General features: G+C 44.6%; 1 protein-coding gene across 12 annotated transcripts in view; it reads right to left on the bottom strand.

Annotated features, from left to right (window-relative positions):
• ZC3H14 (zinc finger CCCH-type containing 14) overlaps nucleotides 1–24,466 on the bottom strand; it is a 47,175-nt gene that overhangs the window by 4,554 nt on the left and 18,155 nt on the right. For 5 of the 12 annotated variants that reach the window (XM_036012956.1, XM_036012963.1, XM_036013002.1 and 2 more), the window contains 3 exons: nucleotides 9,939–10,013; nucleotides 4,052–4,211; nucleotides 3,098–3,330 (listed from right to left, as the gene is read on the bottom strand). In XM_036012956.1, the coding sequence (XP_035868849.1) occupies nucleotides 3,098–3,330; nucleotides 4,052–4,211; nucleotides 9,939–10,013 (468 nt within the window). The remainder of the gene's footprint in view (nucleotides 1–3,097; nucleotides 3,331–4,051; nucleotides 4,212–9,938; nucleotides 10,014–24,466) is intronic. The other 7 variants (XM_028506453.2, XM_036012976.1, XM_028506456.2 and 4 more) reach the window with 5 other exon arrangements.

Genomic DNA, 24,466 nt, shown 5'->3' with positions numbered 1-24,466 from the left:
AACTGCTAATTTCCCTCAAAACCCAGCCTTAAAATCTTATCTTCTATGTGTACAGTTTTATGAAATAAATGCGCCCGACACCGGCAACAGGAGCCCGTGCACGACGCCCAGGAGGCAGACTGCAGCCTCACTGTGAAAGGAGGAGCGTGGTGACGCTGCAGCCAGAGCGGCCCAGACTCCCACAGAGAAAGCCCCAGTTCTCCAAGCTACTTCGGGGCTGAAGTCAATACGGGAGAGGGAAGGATGCCAACCAGTGAGCCAGTAAGATGAAGGGCAAACTGAAAGCAAGCGGATAAAGAACGTGAACTAATTCTCATCCAGGCCAGACTGTCAGTGGTCCAGACCCACAGTCTCCTCGTTCACCGAGGCACACGCAGTTCTCTAAGTGCAGGGGGTAAACCCACACCAGTGTCTACAGAGCGAGGAGGAGATTTTTGCCTGGCGTGGGTCACAAATGCCACTCCCCAGCAGATCACCTGACAGCGTGCGCCTGACCGGGGTCAAGACGACCGGGCGCAGACAGCCCTGGTGCGGAGCAGAGAGATGTGGGGGAGAGCCGCCTGGAGACACCGCCCTGGGCTCACCGCCACCCACTCATCAGGTCCCATGAACTGTAATGTCCATCACTATGACTTCAGAAGGTGGGACCCCTGTTGCCGGATTGTCTCCCGACTTAAAGCCAAAACCCTTTTTACAGGACATCTAAATTTTAAATGCTGGCAACCAGTTCAAATGTAAAACACAGAATAAACCAAACAACGTGACACCCAATAGGCCTAAGGAGCTGCCAACTTCTGGCCCAAGACATCCTAGCCTCCCCCAAACAGCGTCGTGGGCATGACCCACACTGTTCACACTCGTGCTCACGAAAACAGACGCCCTCCAACGACACCCCTGCGGCCCGTACACCGGGCTGGTGCTCCAAGCCGGCCCTGCACCCGTCCGGCAGGGGGAGGCAGGCACCTCGGGCAAGTGTATCTGTCTGACCTCTCTACAGCTGCTTCCTCTCTGACGCAAAGAGAAAACAACTTCCTTCGGGTTTTATGGATACAGGTAAACAAGAATGCAACATCTAACAATGCAGCGGCTGGTGCCGTGAGCCCTGTCGCACCAGTGACCCAACTCCAGTCTTCCTGCAGGATAGCGAGGCACTCGAGTCCCATCCTGACTGCCAGTCGGAAGTGCCAGGGAGGCATCACGAGTGTGCCTGGCATATAAATGTCCATGCTGCTTTACACAACCGGTAAGTCATCATTAAAAGTATCCTTGGCCTTAAATAAAATCTGGTGGGGCCAGAGCAGCTTTCCCCAAATTTAAATGGTTTTTGTGTCGCCCGTGCGGAGGAAATGTGTCTGTCTGACCTCCTTCCTAAGAACACACCTCAGCCTGCTGTACACACAGCAGCCGGGCCCATGAGAGAGGGAACGGAACGCCCAAAGGCGGGCGGGCTGGTGGGCTGGAAAGGGGAGTGACGTGGCTAGAGACTCGCAAGCCTATTTAAGAAGTAAGGTTCTTTACAAGGAAACTATCTTTTGGTAGAAACGTGATGTCAGATACACAGAGATCATGACTCTGATTTTCCCTCACATTTACTTCGAAAGCTATTAAAAGTTTTCCCATTTATGTTTTAAGAGGCAAATTCACTTTTTACTGCAAGCTATAAAATCTGTACTTCCATATAATGGCCAGTGGTGGTGGCTTAAAACAGCAGCTGCTGCTGCTGGCAGCATCCTTGAAACACTAGACAAAAAGCCACCAAAAGCAGTAACGGAGTTCCAAACTCCCTGCTTGGAGGGGGAGAGCAGGACAGACCACAGACTCTTTGGGACTGTCACTCAGGACCCTCTCGAACACCAGCGAAACACGGACGGCCTTGGGGCAAAGCACTGGGTGGGAGGCCCCCACTCACCCCGGCGTCTGCAGAAGGGGCAGCGGCACGTGGGGTGCCTTGCCAAGAACTTCTGCTAACATGGTATCTGGAGCGTCACTGCTGTAAAGCCCAGCACGGACATCTACACTCAAGTAAAACCAGACCCTAACATACCAATAAATTAAGCTACTGAACTGAAAACCAAAGTAGTCAAACACCAATTTTCTTACTTTTAGACAGAATACACAAGGTCAAGAGCTCTGCACTGCCTATTGCAGTTCTTACCACCCTTGTTACCATTTCAAAACTGTTCTTCCTTTCAATAGGGTGACATTGTCAACTTCCTCCACCAGTCAAAGCAATAGGCTCGTTCAGTCCAAGATGATAATGATCTCTAGGCACTCAAGCCCCGCCCCCCAGGGCTATTATAGTTTTAGCTACTCAAAAGGCATTTAATCTATTTTCATATCACTGCCAAGAAATTTTAATTTGGAAAAATTTCACAACCTACATATTTTTGATACTTTTCATTTTTGAGATCCAGTGACTGTCCCCCTGCCCGTGCGGGTGTTTCTGGAAACACGAGGTCTGAGGAGCGTGGTCGCTCTCTGTCCCGCATGAAAACGACCAGCAGGGCGGTGCCCGCCACTGGCACCCAGCGAGAAGCAGCCACGGGGAGAAAGGCTCATTTGCCTAAAAGCAAGTCGCTACCTGAATTGAGTTATCTGACTTCTAAATACTGTGCTTAAATATTAACTTCAATGTAAGGTCTTTTCTGAACCTCCAGTTAAGTATTTTGGCAGATGAGGTGCGGAACTCCACTCAAGGGAATTACAGTGAAGTAGAAATAGCATCAAAATCCAAATTCACTTTCCTGTCAAGTTAATTACGATAGACTACTGCTGGTACAAGAGGAAAGTAATGAGTAGTTTCTTTTTTAAAAACAGGCAAACAGAAATCGAGAAAGATGGTTCACCCTTTAACATGCATAATGAACATGCATAGTAAGAGGTACTTTTCGGTTTCCATGGCTGAACGCCGTTGAGATGGGAATAACAGCCAACCTACACAACACACACAGGAGAAACCCTCCAATTTAACTGGCTGTTATGTCTGGGGGGCGGGGGAAAGGCAACTACGGAATAACAAACGAAAGCAAGGCCTCCGACCACTATTCACTCGAGCGGAGAAACAAGCTCGGCCAGACGCCCTTCCCAAGGACAGCGCCGTGCGGACAGCTACCATCGGGGTCACCCAGCTGCCTGCTCATCAACTGCAACTGCTGTGGGTGCAGGAGACCTCTGAGTCCCTTGTTTGAGGCTGCAGTTTGGTTTACAGGTTTCACTCCTTCAAAGCACATGTCCTCCTCTTGATCTGACATGTATCCTGGGGGGCTGGGAACACCATCCAGCGTCACTATAAACTTGGGACTTGCAGGTTTATCTGGTTGTACAAGATCTCTGCCAGACAGATAGAAAATACCATAGAATTAGGGAACAGACACAGAAAGCTGAGCCTCCCAGTGTGCTCTCCAGCAGAACTACCCTTAACGCCCTTAACTGGCTCTGTGCGTCCTCAGAGTCGGACACCCGACTCTGGGGGGCTCCCAGGCCCAGCGCCGGTGGACTCGGGCCACCACACAGTGGCTGCGCCATTGCTGCCAGCGCCCTCCAGGCTGCACTAAGGACAGTCTCTGCTCAACCCTGACCCCCGCCATCCATCTGATCCCCCGGGTCACATGGAACGGGCTAAAATGTCAGCATCTGCTCCCAGACCCGAGAGCCAGCAGTCTACATTTATACTGTTTTACTCTCTGTTAGAACGTCTGGTCAATTTTCTAAGCGGAGAATCACCCCAACCCAATTAGCTCTCTCTGGAAAGATTTCCTGATTTTGATCACCTAGCTCTTAAAATCTCATTTCCTGGGTGCACACATGAAAAAAATCTTATTAACAGCTAAATCATAGGCTGACTTACTTCATAGTATAATGGCTTTCTGATCAAGAAGGATGAACTAGCATTTCTGAAAGCTGGATTTAGCTTAGTATACATGGCCTACTGAATCAATCAAAGCACTCTACGCTGAGGGCCAGGATGGGGAGGAGGGAACTGGGGACTGACAGTTAACCTGCACTGTCTAATCAACACAGATTAGCTACGCAAGAAAAAGAAACCATCTACCGTGTCTGCAAAAGGTGTCCTGAAAGTACCCGAAGGGTATCTGCGGTCTTCGTCCCCGACTCCTGGTTTGGTGCCACTACTACTTCCTCAGACAGCTTTGGCTTCTTCAGAATAAATGATCTCGTGTCTGCATAGACCATGGATTCCATGTCATAGTAATCTGAGCCAAAAAAATTGGCCACAAATGTTTACTGTGGAATATACCTTCATTCCCAACATCACACACGTGAGAAGAATGTCAACCGTCTGTATATTCGTAATTGCTTTCAAAGGAAAATCACAATGGCTGTGCCCGGGAACAGGGCTGCACCTCTGAGCCGAGCATCCGTTCAAAGCAGCGTCTTGCCCTCAGCCTGGCAGTAAACCAGGGGCCCCGACCAGCGCCCCCCGCCCGCAGCACCGGAGCGCTCGCAGCGAGGGCGCTGGTAATGACCTGCACTTACTGTAAGTACAACTCTATTGTCTCAGCACACTGGAGACTAAGGAGTCCTCGTGTCCCTAGAATCGTGACACAAGGACTGTTGAACAATCTAACACCTGTTTCGTTCTCTCTGCACAGTGCACCGCCTAGAGAAGCGAACACACCCTGACGGTGAGGTCTTCGGCGGCCACAGTTTCCACCTGGTTGTAAAGGCTACTTTGAGGATTTTCAGATGAATAGGGATTTTTAAAAATGCAGCAAGGAACACACTGACCTTCAGTGCAAATAACCACAGTTCGTATCACCTGCTATACACTCCTTAGGCCCCACTACTTTCTCAAACATGCCAAGCCTTAAAGCCCAGAATGCAGACGGCTGACCTATCAACTGCTGATCAACTGACTAGCGTTAACGAGGTCCACTTCTCTTGAAGTTAACAGGCAAATGACAGAGACCAAAATTCACAAACTATTCATTCATGTTCAGTCACTAAAACAACTGAACACCTGCTGAATACTGTGGTAGATGCACAAAGGAGGAAAATAGATGTATACACAATTTCATAACCCTATGCCCCAAAAGGTGACCCGAAAGGGGTACAAACAGGCGTCGGGAGAACAGAGAACCGCCACAGCTGGGAAAAGAAAAGCTGACAGAGGACGAACAACCGCGACGGGAGTGCACTCGGAGGGAGCGAGCTGGGACGGAGCACTGCGGCGGAGGGCACTGCATGGGGGAAGGCGGCAGCTGGCATGAGGCACAAGGAATCTGAGACGCAGCGGGAAACGCGGTGTGACCAGAGCGCTGTGTGTGGTGCGCGGAGTATGTGCGTGGCAAGAAAGGCTGAGGTATAAAGGATCTCGTGTCAATGAGTTTGTAGTCTGGCCCAGAAGTACTCAGTGACCAACAGAGGTTTCTAAGTAGGGAAGTAACATGTTTAAACTGGTTTTCAGGAAAAAGGACAATGTTAAGAATGGACTGGAGTCCCAGAGTTCAGGTATGAGGCAGATGCACAGGAGAGACGGTGAGGCTGAGTTTAAAGATCCTCACCCCTCTTCCTATTCTAACCACACTCCCTCCAGCACCCGCACTCACAGCGGGTGCGTTTTCACCCACCATCCCGCGAGGCGCACCTGCCCTCCCCAGCAGGGGCAGTGGAGAGGGGAAGACTAGCGTAGGGGTGCGAACGGGAGGAAGAGGAAACTGACACAGGAAACAGAGGACAGGAGAAAGAGCCAATTTAAAAGGGGCAAAGCCTTGGCAGCCAAGACACGGAAACAATGAAAGTGTCCTCCAACGGATGCCTACATAAAGATGAGGTACATTTAAACAACGGAATAGTCTATGGCCACGAGAAAAGATAAAGTACTGTCACTTCCAACAACATGGTGAGTGAAGTCAGTCAGGCGGAAAAAGTCAAACCCGTATGATTTCACTCGTATGTGGGACATAAGACTGAAACCAATGAACCCACAAGCAAGACAAACAAAAACCTGTTGGCACAGACAACAGTACGGTGGTTACCAGAGGGGTGGGAGGTGGGGGGAGAGGCAGAAGAGGGTATAGGGGTCAGATACAGGGTGACAGACACGACCTGACTTTGGACGGTGAACACACAGTGCAATATACAGAAGATATACACCAGGTTGGCCCAAAAGTTCATTTTTTCCATAAGATGGCTCCAATAGGGCTTAGTTCTCTTTAACTGCATTCGAAACAATTTTGTCTGATTGTATTGTGACAGCTGTCATAACAGCATGCATTTAAAAAACTTCAAAATTGGTGAATTGTGTAGCAATTTTAATACTGAAGATGGAAGAAAGTACGCAACATTTTTGGCATATTGTGCTTTATTATTTCAGGAAAGGTAAAAACACAACTAAAATGGAAAAAAAAAAAACCCACAACAACAAAAAACAAAAAGTTGCGCAGTGCACGGAGCAGGTGCTGCGACTGATCCAACGGGCCAGGAGCGTTGTGCGGAGTTTCGTGCTGGAGACTTTCTGCTGGATGAAGCTCCACGGTCAGGCAGAGCCGTTGAAGGGGACAGTGATCAAATCAAGAAATTGAGAACAATCAACGTTCTACCATGTGGGAGATGGCTGACATACTCAAAATATCCAAATCAATAAAGTTGTTGGTGAAATGAAAAATGTCTTTTATTTTATGGAAAAAACTAAACAGACTTTTTGGCCAACCCAACAGAACTGTACAGTTGAAACCTATTCAGGGTGTGCAGAAGTAGGTTTACAGTTGTTCATATGGAAAATAATACCATAATAAATAATACAAGAATAACCTGTTTTGTGTACTCACAACAGTAAACCTACTTTTGCCCCACCTTGTATAATTTCATTCACTAATGCTGCCTCAATAAATGTCATAAAATAAAAACAAAAGGGGGCAAAGGCAAACCTCAATTTCAGATCTCGGTAGTTTGAAGCTCTGTGGGGATCTCACCCGTTTAGGAAGCAGCTAGGCCATTCACACTGACCAGCAGCAGGGAGGGGAGACAGGGAAGAGAAGCAGAGTCGAAACCAAAGGGGAAATAGGAATGCTGAACAAACTGTCCACATTCATTAACGCCACCTTCTCGCTGAACCCACTCGTGTGACAGGTGGCCACGCTGCAACCCCAAGTCCTCCGGGCCTCACTGAGGTCTCTCGTGCCAGCACCAGCAGAGGCCAGAAACGAGGCCGAGGCTGCTGCTGCGCTCCTTCTCACCACCCTGCACTGTCCTGTACTGCTTTGCATCTTGGGAGAATACAGTAGATGCAAATGATGCCGAGGGCAAGACATGGCGTACAGTTAGTATTTAAGGAGCAGCAGAGGAAGGTGGGAGTTGATATAGGAGAATGAAAAGGAACCAACAGAAGAACAGACAGGAAAGTCCTGGGAGCCACAGGACCAGCGACTGCAGACGACAAACTCGAGTGTCACGGACTGGAGTTTAGAGAAGTGTGCACTGACAGCAGAGCCACACAGGCCACTGGTCGCTCTGCAGGGTGAATGCCAGCAGCCCGGGTCGGGCAGACTCAGACAGACGGAACGGTGACACCGGGTAAAGAACACGGGCGGGGCCCATGTTCCGTTCCCTCCTGAAACCCCACTAAAATGTCAGTAAAGGATTAATTTAAAAAACCTCACATGGAAAGTAATTGTGGAAGGTGATACAACCATTATTTTACGAGTGAAAACTGACAGTAGATCTTCAAAAGCTGGGCCTTAAGCCAACAATGAAGCAATCCACAGGGATCCCGAGATTCTCCCAAGGCTGCCGAGCGGGCAGCACAGGGAACCCCGGGCCTCTTGACGGGGAGAGGAGGGCAGGGCAGCACAGACGGGGTGTTTTTCCGGTGTCCATTTTAGACGCAGTCAGTTCTCCCTACGTTCAATTCCTTCCAGTCTCACCCTCACGGCACCTATCCCCCTCCCTCCACCCTGAAGACACCTGGGGTAACTGGAGGTGTGCTTCGCGCTGACCACTGCCGGAGAGGCCCGCGGATGTAGCGTCACGGGCTCTGGCAGAAAGGAGCTACCACGATATTAACTACATGCATACCGTTAACACTGTCAAAAGTAGTGATATTTTCTGATAACCTTTGACCATTTTCTCCCTTGGAGAAAGTAAAGCTTTAGACTCTTGAAAACTAAAAACAGAGTGCCTCTGGGCCAACGGATGCAAGCCCTGTGGAAAGAAGCACCACGCTGAAACCAGAAAGGGGGTTGCTGAGTACACATTACACAGTAATTAATGTTGAGGAGCCTTCCCCAGCCCCCTTTCCCATTCGCTCCCAGACAATCCATTACTTAAAAGATCCTTCCCGGAGAAACTGACCTAGGAGGAAAGAAAGGCCTGCAGGCCCTGTGGTCAGGGTGCCCCACAACTAGACGGGCAAGACGGACCCCTCTCCACTGCAGAGCTGCGTTCACACGTGACGCCACAATCCCCACAACCAATGAACTCAGCCCGCCCATCGGCTTCTTAAGCACCCCACTCTTACATATAAGGCAACCAAGGGTCCCTCACACATGAGGAAAACCTTTCATGTAAGACAGTGATCAAAACAAACAGCTTCGAGAAAATAAGACCACAAAAAAACAAACGAAAAACACACACCTGGAACTACCTTTACTATCCTCAGAGAAGAGCAGAGTACTGCATACACGGAACAAAACCCAAACCGGTTAAAAAAAAAAAAGAGGGTGGGGGAGGTGGGAAGTATGCACATACAAAAGGCTCTCAGGAGTTTTTAAGCAAATTACAGAAGGCACAGGATTTAGTCGTTCATAAGCCTCCTGGAACTATCTGATGATTCAAACTGTATGGGCTCCTTGGGTAAAAATAAAAACTAAAGGAAACAAAAAGAGTATGTGAGAGCTGATGACGCAGACACAACATACACAGACCTCAGCTGCCAAACATTTTCAAAAACACCCTTACACAGAAAGCAGGAGGGGATGCTGGGAGATGAGAGGGCAAAATCCAGGATGGAGGCGCCCCAAACCCGTGTCTGGGTGGAAGGGACAAGCCAGACAAGGGGCAGAGGCTGCAGCCACGTGAGCGTGGAGGAGAGACTGCCCGTCCGCAGGGGCAGCAGCCGACACCCGGCGGAGGGGAGCCTTCAGAGCAGACAAGCACGTCTTTCTGAGGCAAAAAAAGGCCACGCAGGAGTCAGGGAGGGCAGCTGGTGACTGTGGGGTCCTGACCAAGGGGAAGAAAGTCAGTCAGGGGCTGACAGGCAGGAGTCAAAGCACCAGAGCTTCCAACCAAGGGCAGGCCGAGGGGAAACAAAAGGAAGCAGAGAAAAGAAGATTTCTGACTTTAAGACTGCAGGTATCCAGTGGCTCCCACCAGCAGGCACTGATTAGGAACTACACAGGCATCTGGAAAGGACACTGCGAACAGAGACATCAATAAAGCACCAGCCCATCCCCTGAAGTAGCTATCGTGCGTGTGTGCGTACGTTTGTGTGTGTGTGTGCGCGCGCGCGCGTGCTGGGGGATGGAAGAGATTTTAACAATTAAGTTACAGGTGGCTCTGAGAAGGACAGGTTCTAGGTGTGTCCCTGGCAACGGGGTTTCAAAGGGAAGTGAAACTGAGGACCAGGTTCGGCAGGGCAGGGAAACTGCAGCAGCTCAGGGCAACAGCGAAGGCGGGCTAGCGAGGACAGGAGGGAGGAACCAAGTCATCCCTAGAGCAGGGGAGTGAGCAGCCAACAAGCTCCAGGGTCCCAGGTGAAATGGCAACAAGAGAATTTTTGAATGAGGTGGAAAATACAAAAACCATGTAACGTGAAGAAAATGCAGATCCTGTCTCCTGCTCCTAAAATATTTTCACAGATCTAAATATAGTATCTTAGGGCAGGATCTAAGAGATACGAGATACATTAAATGAAGTGCAAGGAATGGCAATAGCAACTGAAAAATGCTGGGTTACATTGAAAACATGAGATTATTACCAACCTGGACTGATCTCCAGAGTTTCTACCATTCCTGGGTCAATCTGCAGCCGGGATAACAACTGTCTCTGTGGAGTTCCTAGAACGTAAATTTTAAAGATCAACTAAGCTTAAAATACAATACCAGCATGAGTCTGTCCTAGAAATTAAGCCCAAAATAATTTTTCTGGGTTCTTAAAAGTCTTAAACATACCGTTATTTTGCTGCACATAACGCACACTTTTTTTGTCCAAATGTTTGAGGGAAAAATAAGGATGCTCACACATTATACACAGGTATGATGATTACCTACCATGGCATCATAATGGGTAGAACAATCCCATACAAAATGCCCACAAAAACATGGGTGTGCATTACACATGGCAAAAAAAGATAAAGCTTAAATATTGGGTTGGCCAGAAAGCCCATTATGTTTTTTTCTGTAAAATAAAAGACACATCTTTCATTTTCACCAGTAACTTTATTGATTTGGATATTCTGAGTATGTCAGCTATCTCCCACTACTGACCTCTAGTGGGAAGAAGCCAGGGGTGCTGCTAAACACCTTCCCATATAAGACAGCCCCACAGCCAAGAACTACTTGGCCAAAAAATATCAACTGTACCAAGAAACTTCGCAAACCACCTCTGACACGTTCAGTCAGTCACAGCATCTTCTGCATACACTACACAAATCTTTTTTGGGGTTTTCAGTTGTGCTGTTACCTTTCTTCAAATAATAAAGCACAATATACACCAAAAATGTTGCATATCTTCTTCCATCTTCAATATTAAAATAGCTGCACAAAAATCCAATTTTGGTAAGTTTTTTTTTGAAATGCACACTGATATGACAGCTGTCACAATACAATCTAACAAAATTGTTCTGAATGAAGTTAAAGACAACTAAGCACTACTAGAACCATTGTACGGAAAAAACGTAACAGACTTTTTGGCCAACCCAATAATACAATTTTGTAATATTTATAGACCAATGTGACAAAAACCTGTACTCAGGGTTAAACCAAAAATGGCATGGGCAACACTCCTGGTTCTTCGTCAGGAGGCCAGCCTTCCTGGATTGGAGGTAAAGCCTGGAGATAGAGGGAAAAGGGCGGAAAAGCCAACAGGAGTTGCCGCGTGGAACCGCAGCTTGCACCACAGGAGACAGGTGGCCACCAACTGCAAGATCAACAGAAGCAGCATCTCCCTCCATCACCTGGGCTCTCGCCATTGTGACTCACCGCTGGAACTGCGTAACAAAACACTCCACAGTTGTCTGGTTAGAGAGCTCCCAAACGACAACTATGAGCTTGGGTGCTACAAAGAGAAGAGTGGCCCTGGCTGGTGTGGCTCAGTGGAATGAGCACCGGCCTATGAACTGGAAGGTCGCCAGTTTGATTCCCAGTGAGGGCACATGCCTGGGTTGCAAAGGCCGGGGCCCCGGTTAGGGGTGTGCAAGAGGCAACCAGTTGTTGTTTCTCTCATACATTGATGTTTCTCTCCCTCCCCTCCCTTCCTTTCTGTCTAAAAATAAACAAATAAAATCTTAGAAAAAAAAAAAGAGAACAGTGAACAAGTACAACTCTCCACTCTGCAGTCTACGTCCTACCAAAGCATGAAAATAATCACGTGGATTTCCCAGGGGAAGATGCTCAGCTAGAAATAAGCTCACAATTTCTTTGTACTCAAACTGCAAAACAAAACAAAGCACCAACACAGAACCGACCGATGATGCTATCTTCAGTCGATGCTGAGCGCTCTGACGGGTGACGAGAGGCCCTTCCCTGCCCACTGTCCAGCACACACCACTCACTCGAAGGTTAAAACAAGGGTGACGGTACAGTCACAAAGCAACGCGACTGAAAGGGCCCCACACATCGAGATCCCCATTAGCTGTTTCCACACTGACTTCAGGGGATCTGCAAACGGCATCTCACAAGGCCATCCTTTGCTCACTCAGCGCAAACGTGCAGCTGCCAAACCACCCAGTGTCCTTGAAAGGGGTTTTTAAATGTTAAAAGCTATACTTAATTCAAAAATTTATCAGCTCTTTTCTTTTAAAATGTAACTTACATCACATTACTCTTTAGTTATGTGCCAAAACAAAAATTAACTTCTTCCAACGTTATCATGGTAACACAGTAAGTCTCCAGGAGCTGCCCCGAACGAGGAAGGTGACACGCGGTCTGGCCAAGGTCGCATTCCTACCGAAGGGCCTGAGAAACCGACCGCAGCGGGTCACAGGAAGAGTGCTCGCCCAGCGCAATGACCACAGGCCAGTTTAACATCAACAGTGAACAAGGAAAGAGTTAAACAGTTTAAAATAATTTCACACTTTGAGAAGTGTGGTTCAGGTGTTGGGTGTCATCCCACAGGGCAAAGAGGTCACAGGTTTGATTCTGGGTCCGGGCACAGACCAGAGGCAACGGATCGATGTTTCTCTCTCACACTGATGTTTCTCTCCCTCCCTTCCCCTCTAAAATAAATAAGTAAAAACTTTTTAAGATTAATCTCACAAGAAAGATACAAGGGATCATTTTCTAACATTTCAAATTTTGCTTCATCTCTCTGTGCTCACCTATCTTTTCAAAACAGTGCTAGGGACACACTGGAGGACGGAGTTCCCTCAGTCCCGCTGAGCTAAAGCATGCAAAGCCCAAACCTGTCATTAAAGGTCGATGAAAAAGCGAAGCTTTGAGGCTTGTTGTGTCTCGTGAGAACAAGTTACAGGAAAAGATATAGCGATATCCAACAGTAAGAATTTACCTTTCTCAATGTTTCTAAGGAAGCCAATTATTTTTAAATCAGTAGTCCTTGACTGTGACCCAAAATCTACCTCCTCCTGGAGACCTCTGAACTCTCTGCTGCACTCAGTTGCTGACGCTGAATATTCGCTCATTTTAACCTCCAGAGATGATATTTTTGCTTCATTCTGTGACACTCTAACATTTAGATCAAAAATATTTGCTTCCACTGTCAAGATTGCTGTTTTCATTTCTTTAATTTCATTGATATCAGTTGATATTTTCCTTAAAAGATGGGAAATATTGTCTAGCTCATTCAATGAACAAGAGGAACTTGTTACAGAACCTAAGTCAACTGGCTCAGGAGACAAGAAAATTGGTAAAGATGGTGATGAAATTCTTGAAGACATTTTCATAAAATTCTCTCTCCCTATTTTTAGAAAATTTTCCTTCACAGCCCATTAAATGTTTTCCTCAAAAGTAAAAGTACTGATTAGGGTTGTTACTTCAGTAAGTATTAAAAGTGAGTAACATTTTTAAGCCTGTAACTAAATGACAGCGTTGTATATTTCTGGAGTCAAAACTCAAAAGTAAATTTCTATTTGCAGTTCCTCTCCAAACAATAAGCCCTATTATTACATAGAAGAGAATTCTGGTTTCTGATTGGCTGAAACCAGACATGTGACACAAAGAATTTTTCTATTATTTACGTCATGTCAAGGAGTCGTGCCAAGAATCTTGGGCCTACATTAAGCAATATAACAACATTAAGTACTTTATACCACAATCTGATGTGAACTGAGCATACTTTTGTGCAGTCACCTATTAAACCATAGTTTTCAACCTTCAGATTACTTACACTGTTTAAATCTTCAGTTTTACTTCTGGTAAAAATAGCATAGGACAATACATAGCATGTCCTCTGTTGGCAGAGGGCAGGGAGGGTAATTGGACGCATGACCACAATGAGCACAGACAAATCTAAAAACATGAGGTAATAATGGACTTCAACTGCACTGATAAGATATGGTAGAAATTTAGTCCTGGCTGGCGTGGCTCAGTGGATTGAGTGCTGGCCAACAAACCAAAGGGTCACCAGTTTGATTCCCAGTCAGGGCACATGCCTGGGTTGCAGGCCAGGTCCCCCCACACATTGACCGTTTCTCTCCCTCTCTCTAAAAATAAATAAATTAAAAAAAAAAAGATACAGTGGAAATTTAAAGATAGGGGAAATGAGGAGCTGGTCTTGGTTTGATACCATACCAATTATTACATGATTTCCTACCATTCTGTGTGTCTTTTCCATTTTCCTGACAGTATTCTTCTAAACACAAAATTTTAAACTTTGATATAGTCCAAATGATCTGCTGTTTCTCTCGGCTGTCTGCCTTTCGGTGCCATAACTAAGAAACCACTGCCTGCCTAAACCAAGCTCATGTAGATTTATACCTATTTTTTTTCCTCCTAAGAGTTCTATGATTTTAGCTCTTCCATGTGTGGTCTTTGATCCATTTTTAGTTAATTTCAATATGTAGTAAAGCAAACGGTCCAAGTTTATTTTTTTTGCCTGTGGATATCCAGTTGTCCAGCACCATTTGCTGAAAAGACTATTCTTTCTCCACTGAACTGTCTTGGTATACTTGTTGAAAAGTCATTTGATCATCACTGTACTGGTACATTTCTACATTCTCATTGGTCTATATTATATACACTCTTATGCCAGTACCAGTTTTGATTACTGTAAGTCTATAGCAACTTTTGAAATGGGGAAATATAAGACCTTCAACTATAAAATTTTTCAACACTTTTGGCTGTTCTAGGTTCTTTACATTTCCATATGCATTTTAGGAAGTTTGTCAATTTCTGCAAAAAAAGCCAGCAGGGATTTTAATAAGACCTGAATTAAATTCATAGGTACATTTTGGAGTATCACCAACATAAAAATATTCAAGTCTTCCAATCTACCACCAGAGAATGTCTTCCCACGGCTTTGGTTTGGGAAAGGCCATTTTTAGTTTGCTTTACTCGTCAGTCAACACAGATGAGCTGTGTAGCGCCAGCCGGTGTGGCCTGCTTGGCTGCAGCATCGTCCTGCACGCTGCAAGGCTGTGGTTTCAACCCCAGTCAAGGCGCATACCTAGGTTACAGGTTCAAGCCATGGTCAGGATACATACGGGAGGCAACTGATTGATGTTTCTCCCTCATCAATGTTTCTCCATTTTTCTCTCCCTCTCCCCCTTCCTATCTCTCTAAAAGCAATGAAAAAATGTCCTCAGGTGAGGATAAATAATTAGGAAGCTATAAATGTCCTAACTAAAAGCAAAAATTAGATCCATCAGTTCTATATAAAGTGACCTCAAAGTAAAATACAAAGATTCAAGATGGTGGACACAACTTCCCAGAGCCTCTCCAAAATGATAATTCTTATGAAGAATTGTAGCACTTCTAGTTAAGATGGCAGTGTAGGAAAACATGCTCACCTCCTCACATAACCACACCCAAATTACAACATACAGAACAACCATCATTCAGAACATCAGAAGTTGAGCTGAACCTACAACCATGGAATTCAAGAAGAAGCCATACTGAGACTGGAAGAGGGGCGGAGATGTGGACAGGCTGGTCCCACACCCACATGTGGTGGATAAACATCAAGAGGGATATCTCAGGAGCAAGGGGTCCCAGCCTCATACCAGGCCCCCAGCACAAGGTTCCAGTGCCAGGAAGGTAAGTCTCCATAACTACAGCTGTAGAAACCAGCAAGACTGATGCTGTGGAAGGCAGAAACTGCTGGAATTCACGGCAGTTCTTAACGGGGCCTGCACACAGACTTACTTGGACGCTCTCCCTTGAGCTCCAGCACCAGGGCAGCAAACTGAAAGGCACGAGACACGTACAGGGAGGAAATGAAGGGTCTGGCATCAGAGTGAGAGCTGGGAGGCAGCTTTCTCCCAGGTGGAAGTGCTGGCAGAGGCCACTGATCCTTTTCTGAGCCCTCCCCCCACACAGCCACAGGCTAGCAGCAGGCAGGCGTTGTATCTGAGACTCCATCCATGTGGCTCACACTGTTTGCCCTGACCTGGTGATTGCAAGGCCTTGCCTCTCCCAACTTTTGAGCCCACCCAACCTGTTTCCAATGGCTTTTCAACACGAATGGCTTGTCTTGACCCATGCTTCAGATTTTCCTAAATTTTCTCAAATAAGCAGTGTCTGGCTTCAGGGAGCCCCATACCTCTTGCTAAGCTGCCCCAGGCCCAGCTCTAGCAGCCACCACCCTTGGTTCACAGCTTGGCCTCACCTGGGCACCTCCAAGCCCAGCACAAGTAGCAGCCACCTGCAGCTCACTTTGTAAATTATGCTGTATGACCCCAGACAAAACACAGGCTGTGGCTGACCCTGGATGTGCTAACAGCAATCAAGGCTCAAATACAACAGAGGGTGTACACAGCCTACACAGTGGGCACATCTTGAGTATTCAGCCTGGGTAATAAGGGAGGCTGTGCCACTGGACCCTACAGGGCACCTACTACATGAAGCTACCCCATTCAGTCTCTCAAACCTGTAAAACACTAGTAGCTCTACCTAATACATAAAAACACAGAAAGGGAGCCTGCCAAAACGAGGAAACAAAGAAACATGTCTCAAATGAAAGAACAGAACAAAACTACAGAAAAAGAGCTAAATAAAATGGAGAAAAGCAATCTATCAGGTGCAGAGTTCAAAACACTGGTTATAAGGATGCTCAAGGACCTCAGTGAGGACCTGAGCAGCATAAAAAGATCCAGTCAGAAACAAAGAATACACTAATTGAAATAAAGAACAATTTACAAGCAATCATCTGTAGAGAGGATGAAGCCAAGCATCCTATGAGTGATTTGGAACCTAAGGAAACAAAATACAACCAGTAAGAACCACCCGAAGAAAAAAATCCCCCAAAAAAAAAATGAGGACAGTGTAAGGAGCCTCTGGGACAAGTTCAAGCATACCAATATTTGCATCATAGGGATGCTGGAATGAGAAGAGAAAGAGCACTAAATTGGAAGCCTAGTTGAAAAAATGAAAGAAAATTTCCCTAATTTGGTGAAGGAAATAGACATACAATCCAGGAAGCACAGAGAGTCCCAAACAAGATGGATGCAAAGAGGCCCACTCCAAGACACATCATAATTAAAATGCCAAAGATTAAAGACAATGAGAGATTCTTAAAAGCAGTAAGAGAAAAGAAGTTAGTTACCTACAAGGAACCCCCCCACAAGACTGTCGGCTGATTTCTCAAATGAAACTCTGCAGACTAGAAAGGATTGGCAAGAAATATTCAAAGTGATAAAAAGAAAGGACCTACGACCAAGGTAACGCTACCCAGCAAAGCTATCATTTGGATCAAAGGACAAATACAGAGCTTCCCAGACGAGAAGAAGCTAAAAGAGTTCATCACCACCAAACCAGTATTATATGAAATGTTAAAGGGTCTTCTTTAAGATACAAAATATGAACAATAAAATGGCAATCTATACATATCAACAACTAAATCTAAAAAACAAAATAAACAAGCAGAACAGAATCATAATGGTTGCTAGTTGGGGGTGAGGTCGGGGAGATGGGTAAAAAAGATAAATGCATTAAAAAGTCAAGTTGGTAATTACAGAATAGTCAGGGGGATGTAGAGTATAGGGAGCAGCCAAAGAACACCTATGCAAAACCCACCATGCACACGGACAGTGATATGGGGATTGCCTGCAGGAGTGGGGGGAGGCTGGGTGGAGGGAGACAAAGGGGGAAAAACTGGGACAACTGCAACAGCATAAACCACAAACTGTAATTAAAAAGAAGAAAAAAAAACCCTACATTTGGTTTCCCAGTTAAACAGATGTTGATCACAACAAAATGAGGAAAAAGTGCTGAAGTTTATAAAAGAATTTTATTCATTTCTCCACTGTACCTGTAAATTAATCTAAGTCTTCAAAATTTTTTGCTAGAAAATAATTTTCAGAATTTACAAGACTTGGATTCACACAGAGTGTTTTAGAGTACTAGCTGACGGATGATCACAGAAAACACTGGGAAGAGCCACACACCACCTGCAAAACAGCTGGCTCACTAGAGGGTGACAAAATCATTGAGAAAAGCACGAAAGCAGAGGTTGTCACAAGAAACAAGGTGCCCAAGAGTTCATTTGAAGCTTCCTGTTATCACTCTCTGTGCCCAATAAGCAAAGACCCTTCCACAGATTCCAGTGCAAACATCCATCGGCAGAGGAAGTCTGCATGTTTTAAGGAAACTAGAGCACAGAAAGGTCAATGTTGGCTACTAAGTGGCAGAACCTGGATTAATACCTAAGCAATCACAATCTTGTTAATACTTCTCTCCGTGATACATTAAGTGGAATAAAACATGTCAGCAAAATTCACATGGTGTAATTCCTAGTTTACATATACATAACGTGCATGCATATAAATATACAAATAATTCTACTTTATATGGAAGTGTGCACATGTACAATACATATGAAAAAAAGCCAAATACACTACAGATATACCCCAAACTGTCTTAGGGGCAGTGCTCACCTGTAAGAAAGACAGTGAACAAAACAAAGGAAGGGATTTCTTTTGTCTTCCCTGAGTAGTAAAACCCCTCTTTACTACGACTCTTCCACGGTGCTTCTAGCCCTACGTAATGTATTGAGTATATGCAACTATAGCCTCTCCTTCTGGACAGTCCATAAAAATGAAGGGAAGAACTTAAAAAGGGCACAAATCTTTAACATTCAGCAGTGGGTTGCAAACTAGGTTTCTGACATTACCCACTAAAATGTAGAAGTACCAGAAATTCCATTATGGTAGAGGTATTTATTGTCTCCATCCTCCTCCCAGTTCTATTTTTACATGTTCTAACATACACACTAAGAACAGCATGTGCATATATGTAAGTAAAATACATGTATGGAGTGTACATGCAGAAAAATGATTTCAGTATACAAAAAACTACATGGTCAAGCCCTGCCTGGGTAGCTCATTTGGCTGCAGTGTCCTCCCCTACACAGAAGGGTTGCTTGTTCAAACCCAGTCAGGGCACATACCCATGTGCTGGGTTCGATCCCCAGCTGGGGAATGTATGAGAGGCCACCAATCGACGTTTCTCTCTCACATCAATGTTTCTCTTTCCCTCCCTCTGTCTCTAAAATCAATAAACATAACCTCAGTGAGGATTAAAATAAAATTTGTAATTGTATGGCCAAGAATATGGAGGTCACTGATTCAGAGATGGGGATCACAGCAGGGGAGATTTCAACAACCAGCTTCTGCAAAACCAGAAAACATACAGACAAATGCTGACTATGAGGCAGAGGAGAATGGCCACCACAACTGAGACCCCGGGAAAACTGCAAGTGAGATGCAAGGCTGGAGCGACACACACATTTACTGAGCTCCTACCCGTGCCGCACACCACTTTGCAAGCTCAATAAAAGAAATGAACAGAACAATAAAACAACAACACACATACACACATCCCTGGCCAAAAAAAAATATATTCTTGGTTGGGTAGGGAGGGAGAGGATGGGCCTCAAAAACTAACCACGATTTATGAAAATATAACATATTTTATGTTGATGACATTTAAGTACTGAGCCTAGATAAAAATGTCTAATTATGGTGACGTAAAATATATACTAGATGGTAGAAAGTGCCACGGGGAAAACTACAGCTTAGAAAAGTGAATTGGGGGTGTGGGGCCGGGGAGGGCCTCACGGAGACGGCTTCTCAGTGAACTATGTGGGCATCTGAAAGACGACCTTTCAGGGTGAGGGCAAGAGCATTTCAGACACACTCGCCTTTATGGTCCCAGCGCGCGACACCAGCGCAGTCAGAGGACCCGCAAGCAGAACACAGCGGAGGGAGGCAGGGAGGTAGGTGGGTGACGACATCAGGGAGAACTCCTGCTCTACCTGGAGTGCAGAGGAGAGCCACCAGCGGGTTCTGGGCACGTGGGTGATCTAATTCACAGTTTACAAGGGCCACTCTGCTGCTGCGTGGAACAGACTGTAGGAGGGCAAGTGCCTGGACCCATGAGAACACTATTCTGATAATGAAGGCAAGTCATGGATGATGGTTTAAACTCGGATGGCAGAGCCGGAGGTGATGAGGGGTGGGTGAATTTTAAATAAAAGCTGACAAGGTTTACTAAAGGTGAAAGGAAGGAGAGAGGTAAAAGGAGAGAAAAAGAGAAAGGAAAGGAGAGAGAGAAGAAAGGAAGAATGGCCCTAAGTTTAAAAGGAAGAAGAATCAATAGCATTAGGTTCCTGGCCTGAGCAACCAGAAAGGTAAAAGCTGCCTTAATTAAAATAAGGGAAACCGAAGACTGGCAGGAAAGACCGTTAGTGGTCAGGTTCCAGACAAGTTTAAAATGGTTTATTACATGACCAGGAAGAAATACAGAGTAAGCAGTTAAATGGGAATCAGGAATTCCGACACGAGGTCCAGGCTGCAGACACAGATTTGGGAGCTGGAGTTGGCAGGCTGAGATAGTACTTGGCATGGATGAGATGAGCAAGGGAAACCCAGCTGTGAGAGACTAGAGCAATGTGCGAAGACAACCACAAGGGATATGAATCAGAAAACAAGGTTTGAGAAAGATACAGTCACTGATATTTAAAAGACAAAATTTACAAAATTATTAAAAAGTGTTCTTTTCTAAAGAAACTCAGCAAATTGAGGACAACGTGGACAGTAGGAGTATAAGCACTCCCAGGAAAGTTCCTCAGCAACTTCAAGGTCCACTGCACCACTTTCTTATCTGCTTTATTTAGAACAAAGCCTGCCTACAGTAAAGTTCAGCCCGTATCACAATTCTGGGTAAGTCTCTGCACTACCCTCTTCTGAAACTAGGAACCACCTGCCTGCAGACATTGTTAGAAAGAGGGGCAAATGAAAAGGGCTAAAACAAAAAACATACTCTGAAGAAAACCATCAATTAAGAGACAAAAAACAATTCTTTAAAAAAAACCCCTCTAATTACGTTTTTCAAACAAACATGAAATACTGTATCCACAAAACAAGACATTATGAAAAATGGAACAAGAAAGAGCTTGACAAAATTTAAAAATATGCTTGCCTAAATAAGGAAAAAATAGGGAGATTGTAAGAAAATGTTCCAGAATAGAGTATCAAGTCCAAAATAAAGAAGGATAAGAGATAAAATCAAAGCAACAAGTTTATCATCCAACTAACAGAATTTCCAAAAGAAAATAACAATGACAACAGAGAACAATCTGTAAAGAAATAAGGGAAGAGAATTTCTCAGGTGGAAAGAGAGTACACAAGGTACCCAGCCCCAAAGTGACTAATTAGCACCTAGATTTACCACAGTAAATCTCAAACATCAAGAACACAGAGGAAAAACTTCCAGAGAAAAAACTCTAGGTATTCTATAATGAACTAAGGAAGCCTCAAAATAATAAAGCCATGTCTTCAGAGTTTTGAGAAAAGTAATTTCAACTCAGATATCTGTAACTAGCCAAACTATCAATTAACTACAAGGGTATCTTTAGATTTCTAAGCACTCAGACAGTTTACCTCCCGTACTTTCTGTCTTCATGATGCAGTGATAAGACAGAAGGATGTACTGAGAAGAGAAAGTGGGGCCCGGGAGATGCAGAGCAAACTCAGGGAAAGAATGTCTTGGGATGACAGTGCTGAAGTGGACCTAGAGAGTAACCAGTCAGATGAGCAAGGGAGGACAGCAGCTTTTAGGGGGTAGGTACCTAAGAAAAAAGGGGAACCCAAAGATTTAACAGTACAGAGCAACAGATCTCTAGGCTATAATACAGGGAGGCAAAAGCAAGAAGGGGAAAAAAACAGAACCTAAAGAAATCAAAACACTGTCCGGGGGAGGGGGTGGAGGAGTAAACAACTCTGGGGAACCCCTAAACAAAGAACCACAGAACAAAATACTAATTTGGCCCTGTAATGAGTAGCATTTACATAGGTTTAAGAATATAAATGCTTGCTGGGTTCTCAATTTTCAGAGTCAACCTAAAAAGAATGGTCATCTCAACCTGGAAACAGAACAAAACACACGTGATTAGATGATGACAAAATCTAGGAGGCGGCAGTGAGAAAAGGTGAATAAAAATGAAAAGACATACATATTTATGTTTTGGGGAGGCAAAATATACTGAAATTGGGGAGTCAAAACATACTGGAATATAGTTAATCGGACAAAAAAACCAGACATTCGGTTGTATTGCTTAACACTATAAAAGTAACCAATAAATGAACTAAAAATAGTGATTTTACTGTTTGGACTTGAAGGGAGGAAAAAGTAAGTTAGATCCTAAAATACCAAGAAATCAAAAGACACCATCTATAGTTGGTGAATTAAGAAACAGTGGTGTAACAAATTATTACAGACATGGAAAAAATAAAAGAAACCCATAAAGAGAATCATTCAAAAGCAGTGGCCCAGTCTGAGGAGGTCTAATGTGGAGAAGGATGAAGCAAGCAAGGAATGTTGCTTTTTATTTTAAATTTCTCTATACTACTTGATTATTTACTAACTTACCAGCAGGCATTACAATTATTTATTTTTCCAAACATTCTATGAGCATATATTTGATAATGTAAAATATTTCATTTAAATATTTTTATGCAACATACACCAAATAGGAATAATAAAAGGAAACCCATGCCTAGATACACGGAAGAACATCAAAGACATAGCGGTCTTGAAAGCAGCCAGAGAAAGAACAGATCACCTACAAAGGAGTAACAGACAATTAGATGACCAAAGTCCACTCAACAACAATGGAGCCAGGAGACAATGGGAAAAGACACACAAGGTGCTAAGAGCAAGTAACTACTGTTAATCTAGATGCGGGTATCCAGCAAAACTACTGCCTAAGAGCAAGGAGAAACAAAGATGCTTATAGGCAAATAAGCTCGTGGGAAATTTACCAACAAACCTGTTCTAAAGGAACTTCCAAAGAAATATACTTTAAAAATACTTCAATGCATTAGGAAATAATGATCCTCAAATAACATTTGAAATATTTATGAAAACAAAAAATGATAAACATAGGTGTGCCCCAAAATATACTGTTTGGGTAAAATAATACAATGGTGCCCAATTTATGCATTTTTAAAAAGACCGAACAGCATAAGTTAGGAGGGTAAAGACTGGTGTTCATTTTCTATTTGGGAATGGAGTCAGAATATTAACTTTTGGAATATTCAATTAAATTTGCTTGATAAAATTTCAGTGGTCACAGGTAAAGAACAAAATGGAGTGTTTAAATTTAAACTAGTAAAAAAAAGGTAGAACTGGGCAATCAACAATAACAATAATAATTAACGAATCTTTAAAAAAAAGGCAAAAGAGAAAAAACAGAAGCAGACAAATACGAATCAGAAAGATGACAATAACTAGCCCAACTACATCAATAATTTTAATGACTCTCCCTGAAAGCAGCCTGAGGTGACCTCCGAAAATGGTTCACCATTCACTTGACCCAGAAAACCCCACAAAATCTTGCAAATCAAGAAGTTCAGCCCTGGCTGGTGTGGCTCTGTGGACGGAGTGCGGGCCTACCAACAAAACCGTCACCTGGTCACCTGCTAGATTCCCAGTCAGGGCACCTGCCTCAGTTGCAAGCCAGGTCCCCAGTAGGGGGCGTGCGAGAGGCAACCACACATTTGATGTTTCCCTCTTTATTCCTAAAATAAATAAATAAAAATCTTTAAAAAAACCACTTAGAGATAAAAAGAGAGGCTCAAATCTTTGAGTTCACTTTAAGAACACTCATGAAACTGCCCAACTGCCCAGGCTGTTCTTTCAGGGTACGCATACCCAAGAAGCCACCAAGCATCTGGTGGATGTCACTTGACGGAAGCGGTGTGTGCCATTCTGTCGTTACAGTGGTAGAGCTGGTAGGTGTGCCCAGGCCAACAAGTGGGGCTGGATGCAGGGACAGTGCTCCAAAAAGAGTGCTGAAGCTTTGCTGCACATCTGAAGAACGCAGAGTAGTGATGAATTTAAGGGTTTAGATGTAGATGCTCTAGTCACCGAGCAATCCAGGTGAACAAAGTTTCCAAGACGCAGCGCAGAACTTACAGAGCTTGTGGGCGGGTTAACCCGTACCAGAGCTCTCGCTGCCACACTGAGACGGTGCCCCCTGAAAAGCAGCAGACTGTTCCTAGGCCAGAAGAAAAGGGTGCATGGAGCAGAAAAAGATGTCCCAGAGGAAAATGACACAAAAATTTATAGCCTGGGAATAAATTCTGCATGAAATAAATGCTAATAAAAGTAAAAGCAGAATGTTGGTTGTATTATTGGTAACTATAGGGGTACAAAAAGTAGGTTAATAGTAATACAAAAATAAACTGTTTTGCGACTTACAAATGTAAACCTACTTTTGTCTACTGTATACTTCAAGTGCCCCTACAAGATGGATCAAGCAAGTTTTCTTCTGGTTAGAATTAAAAACAGATTATTCTGTTAAAATAATAATTCTAATAAATGTGAATGGTCTAAATTCTCCAATAAAAGATGAACTCAGATCAATTAAAACATCATTTAGCCCTGACTAGTATGGCTCAGCACGTTGGGTTCTGTCCCGCAAACCAAAAAATCACCAGGTCAATTCGCTGGTCAGAGCACGCGCCTGGGTTGCGGTCCAGGTCCCCGCATGGGGGTGTGCGAGAGGCCAACTGATCAACGCTTCTCACACGTTGATGTTCCCCCCCCTTCCCCCTTCTCTAAAACCAGTACAATTTAAAAAACAAAACAAACACCAAACCAACACCCCAGTAATC

Source organism: Phyllostomus discolor, chromosome 1 (genome assembly GCF_004126475.2).
Source record: "Phyllostomus discolor isolate MPI-MPIP mPhyDis1 chromosome 1, mPhyDis1.pri.v3, whole genome shotgun sequence".
NCBI lineage: Eukaryota > Metazoa > Chordata > Mammalia > Chiroptera > Phyllostomidae > Phyllostomus > Phyllostomus discolor.
Note: the sequence above shows the minus strand (reverse complement) of the source record. Positions and strands in the feature narration are given on the sequence as shown.